The following is a 5610-nucleotide window of genomic DNA, read 5'->3' as shown; positions in this document are numbered from 1 at the left end:
ATATATATATATATATATATATATATATATATATAATACGACCAGGTGCAGTCAGAAATTAAAGTGATCAGAAATACTGATATTAATAAATGCTAGTTTGGAAAATCCGATTTTCAATTATGTCTTCGTCATGATATGACCTTGGAGTGCAATAATGTTTTCAGCTATTTGGCAATAAATTAGGATGAAATAAAGACTGCGTCGCTAAACTTATTCTGATAATTCAATCAATATATTTTCATTCATAATACTAAAAATAATAAAATGTTATTGCTATACTTACGCGTTCAAAATGCGGCTCCTCTTCATTCCGTCGGAATTATAAATGGAAGACTTCTTGTAGAGAATTTGGCTCTTTGAGACATTATGGCAGAGTCCGGTCATGGGGTTCGTACTGTTATTGCTATAATCGTGCAGAGGCATGTTGTCCAACAAAACGGAATCAGGTTGCGAAGTGCAGGAACTGATGTCGTTCTCAAGCTGTTCTTGGTACGATGTGTTCTTGTCGTCTCCGTCACAGTACTGATGACACATGTCAAACTGCTGATTATTCACATTCTCGCAGGACGACAGGGATATGCTCCTGACGCAATAGTCATTTTCTTCCATATTATCGTATAGGTTCGACGAAATACATGTTTGCGGGGAACTGAAAAATAAATACAACCCATAAGATATTTTATAACAATAAAATCGATTAGAGCTATAAATGTCTAACATCGATTAGACAACTACAATTTGATTGTAGATCAATTAGTGATATTATACATGGTATCAAATTGACTGTAGTGAATGTATGGCCTGAATATATTACTGATTTAAATTTATATCTTATAAATTATGCTGTTATTTTTAGAATTGATATTAAATTATTAACGAAGATCTTTAGTTCTCGTAAAATATGTATGTTTGTATGAAGAGGTTCAAATTCATATTGACAGATAGATCTTCGAAAATGAAAATATTGATTTACTCAAATATTTGTTCACAATGTATAATGTTCTAGCAATTTGCTTTGAAGTTACCACTAGTTAGATTGAAACAAAAACTGCACTCATCATATAGTTATTATATTTAATATTATTAACGTTATATTAACAAATAATAAATATACATATCTTTGTCCTTTGTCTATTAATCACAAATAAATATGTTTTTATTCTTAATTTAACTATATATAACTAAAAATACAAGTATATTAATAGACATCTAAAATTAATAAAATTAGTTCGTTTTATTCATTATTTACTACAGTTACATTACACTAAAAAAATATCTTGTTAATTCAATATATTAGGAATTATTGAAAAAAAATATATAAATGACAATTTATTATACACAAAGCTCAATTCGTAGAACCGCAATTCGAATAATTATATGAGGTTATCCATTAATTGCACAGGTCAAGAGGATAAGAGGTCCAAAAAAAAAAACTTTGCAAACGTATCCGATTTATTATGCTTTCATGAAAATGATGCATATCACTGTGGTAACGATTTTCGTAAGATCTACACTAATTTAATCATAAATACATATTACACTAGATGTCCGAAGATCTAGATAATCTTCTAGATTTCCAAATACAACTTATAACATTTCACACTTCGATCGAATTTTCCGAACACTACATAAACAATTATATGTGCAAAAAAGATTTTTCTATTAACCTAATCCAGCTTAATAACTAAAAAATAAAATTAATAGGTTTAAAATTCAATCGCACATAGATAGAAACATAATAATATTTAATGAGATAATTTCTGTCATTTTGCAGCTTGCAAACAAGTATTAGTAAAATTAATAATTATACGAATATATCAAATGACCACGTTTTAGTAGAATTATGTGCTCCAGTTCTTGATATCTGCTTAGAAAATTCTTATAGCCCGTCCCACAAACTTATCTTACATTTTGTACGTTCTCCGGAACTTATTTTATATTACGGTTTAGTATTACTTTGTATTAAACGAGATAGTTAAAAATATAATGTTAATGTCTAAAGATGGCGTAGCCCTACAAACAATAAAAGCTAACAGCAATCATGATCAATAGGTTTAAAATTAATTTGCCTCGAAAACTATTTGGATATTAAGAATTTCTAGAATTAGTATTTAGTTACTTTATTTTAGAATTAGGTCTAGTATGATTCAGTGTCACCTGATTGTTTAAATATTTTACAGATAATCTGTATTATTTGATACACATAAAGAATGCTTTATTTTTTTAAACGGAAAACAAACAGATGAGAAACCAATACTTCTCGATTCTCTCGAAACATAAACATGTTTTGTACATCAGAGAATTATTTATCAATAATTACACAGCCAATATTCCCTCAAATTTCATAGATTGGAAAAATGGAAATGAAATTATAGTAAAGGTAGAATTGAATATAAAGGGGAACCCCCACCGAAATGCTAATAAACCAATAATGTCGTATCAATAGTAATCTTACACTGGTATTATTAAAAAAAATATTGCAATTTTCTAATAAATATTGTATAACTACTTTTGATAAAAAATTTAAAAATCTATTTAGTTCCGAAATGTTGACAAAATATATTTATTTTGTCAACATTTCAACATTCTGTTGTATCAATTAAAAATAAAGATTAATGAATTAATCTATAATTTTCTAAACGTTTTGACATAAACTTTTATGTCATTATTAATGAATATTAAACATTGATGTCTTGCATCAATAATGTGCACCAGGCATATGGCAGTAACATTTATCCACCAACTTGTCATTGACAAAAAATTGTTTTACGTAAATTAAAAAATACCGAAGAGCAGTGTAACGAAGTAAAATACAAAATATTTTGAAAGATAACTGTGTCTTCGAACAGGCTGTAATCATTACATATATCTCAACATCAAAATTAACACATATCTTTACATAGCAACTGTCATTAAATTTCAATCCTAATAACAACTGTCAATAAAAACAAATAAGGGAATGGAACAAATTTAAAACGTACTAAAATCTTATGGCAATAAAGTGGATACATGAAGTAGACAAGATTTTTTTAATAATAAAAAAGATACTGTACACGAATACTTCACGACCGAGGAATAATACGAAATACCACAAAAAAACGTAAAAACAAAATTCAATCCAAAACACGCCATTCCTGTCTACATTTTACCTTATTATAATTCTTTACAATTTACGAGCAAACCTTTGTGCCTTATTTTATACGCACGTATATGTGCTTACATATATACATAAAAATACATAAACGTAGACAATCTTTTGATATTTTTTTCGTGAAATCAGAATGCATCGCAAGATGCAGGCTGTTTTCCTCGGCAGATGTTGCGATGCTAAATATCTTTCGGGAGTTGCACCTGGCGTTCGAGAGTTCGAGGCTAGGAAGGTCGGGGCTCGGATTCGGCGTTCGAGCGTGGCGCAGGTACAACCATGACAGAGTACAGAGGACAGAGCAAAGGGTGCGTACTCATGGATAATTTTGACATTGAGGTAATTAGAACTGTATCAGCGATATAAATCATATAGAGACTTCAAATCATTACGAGTGGAGAAAAAGCTCCTTTTGTTATTAAAATAAACCATGATAGTACAATCTTTAGAATCACATTACGTTTAAATGCATATGTAAAAACATTGCCTTATGACAAACTGTCATATACATATGTTACATCGTTGACCAAGTAGTAATTTTATAGATCTGTCATCCCTGTGAATAAGTATATATATGTATGTGTATATTAAGGTGGTCCTTAAAATGGTCATTTTCGAATTTCCTTGCTCCCATGGGCTCAAATGGTTCCAAATAGATAAAAAACAATTCTCTGAAAGTTTTAGCTCTTAATATTAACGTTTAGATAGAGCGCAATTCAATCAAAGTTTTGTATGGAAATAGCATGGAAAAATTTTCAAAAATTTTAAAAACGTTTTTTAGATGTAATTTAGCGAACAAACGAATGAATAAAACTCATTCATTTGTCGTTAAGTTACACCTAAAACATTTTTTAAAAATTTTCCAAATTTTTTCCATGCTCTTTCATTAAACGTTAATATTAAGAGCTAAAACATTCAGAGAATTGTTTTTTATCAATTTGGAACCATTTGAACCCCTGGGAGCAAGGAAATTCAAAAATGACCATATTAAGGACCACCCTTGTGTGTGTATATATATATATATATATATATATATATATATGAGGGCGATACATCCCAAAGATATCTTTGGCTTTCTTGTTTGATGTATTCAAGAATATATATATTTCAACATCAAAATAATATAATCATATATATATATATATATATATATATATATATATAGATGTGTTTGTATTTTGACTATTCCGGAATTATCTGTTTGAATTATCAAATAATCACTAATTAAGCTAATGTAATAAAAAAAATTTTTAAACGAGTATCAATATTTGAATTTATTTAGACCAAAAAATAAATCAAACCATTGCTAATTGCTATCGTTAGCGGTAAAAATGAAATGAAAAAATTGAGCGAAACAACATTCCAAAATATAATACAGTATAATTTAACGTAGAACGTAACGTCTTACAGCGAACTGTTAAATTTATATTACTATAAAAATATATATTTTCTTAGAAAGTTATATTTTAGGAACGGCAACAATGTTATGTCACAATTATTTAAAACCCGATTCAATACAAACTAAACCTGAGATAAAATTCGGCTCTGTAGTAAATGCTTACAATACTTTCAAGAAGTCCAGGTTTGTACAATGAAAACATGAGATATGCTGCTCTGAATACAGCAAAGCGATTAAAAGTAGATGAAAAACATCAATACATGTATTTTTATTTTCTAAAAGTCTCGGTCTAAGCTTTATATAAATGAAGAATATAATATGAAGATTTGCATATTCTAGTTGATCAATATTATTTAAATAATGTAAATTTAATTAAACAAAATATTATTATTATTATTTCTAACTTGTTAGAGTTAAATCAAAGTCAAAAGCTATAATCTGTAAGGTTTGTGTTATTTTATTTATTGACCTCCTTATAATGAAACATTCAGCCAGAGCTATAAAGCTTAATAACTACTATAAAATAGTAAAAGCAATATTAAACTTTTTTTTACATAACCAGTTTGAACAGAAAAAAAAAAACAAAAAATGGAGATATGTGTGAAACATATTTATACATAAAACAGTGATCAGTGCAAACTTCCCCCGAATATGTCCTTCTAAACCTTGTAATCAAATACATTTTGCAATTTATAAAAAATAATGGAATATCATTAGAAGAGTAATTTAAAACAATCAATGTTTGAGAGGTAAGTAAAATCGACGAAATTTAAATAGTCAACAGTAAACAATAAATATGGGTTATTTACCATTAAAAATAAAATAAATGTCAGTACGATTTTTTTCAATTCAAATAGATAGTATTGTACAATATCAAAATAAAATGAAGTTTAAGAATTAAGAAAAATAAAGAAATACTATAAGGAAATTGAAGACAAAGAAGACTGAAGAGTTATATATAAAGATAGAGATATTTTAATTATAATAGATATTATATTAATGAAATAGATATTATAGTGAAATGAAATGTATATATAAAATATGAAAACTGTTTTTCATAATCTCT

General features: G+C 27.6%; 1 protein-coding gene across 1 annotated transcript in view; it reads right to left on the bottom strand.

Annotated features, from left to right (window-relative positions):
- Positions 1-204: 204 nt before the first annotated feature.
- The window catches only part of LOC113378682, a 60378-nt gene continuing 54972 nt past the window's right edge, over positions 205-5610 (bottom strand). The window contains exon 2 of the mRNA XM_026619237.1: positions 205-649. Within this exon, the coding sequence (XP_026475022.1) occupies positions 280-609 (330 nt within the window). The 5' untranslated portion in view covers positions 610-649 and the 3' untranslated portion in view covers positions 205-279. The remainder of the gene's footprint in view (positions 650-5610) is intronic.

Source organism: Ctenocephalides felis, unplaced genomic scaffold (assembly GCF_003426905.1).
Source record: "Ctenocephalides felis isolate EL2017-DRISC unplaced genomic scaffold, ASM342690v1 CF-g0.4_SCAFFOLD_01886, whole genome shotgun sequence".
NCBI classification, from domain to species: Eukaryota; Metazoa; Arthropoda; class Insecta; order Siphonaptera; family Pulicidae; genus Ctenocephalides; species Ctenocephalides felis.
Note: the sequence above shows the minus strand (reverse complement) of the source record. Positions and strands in the feature narration are given on the sequence as shown.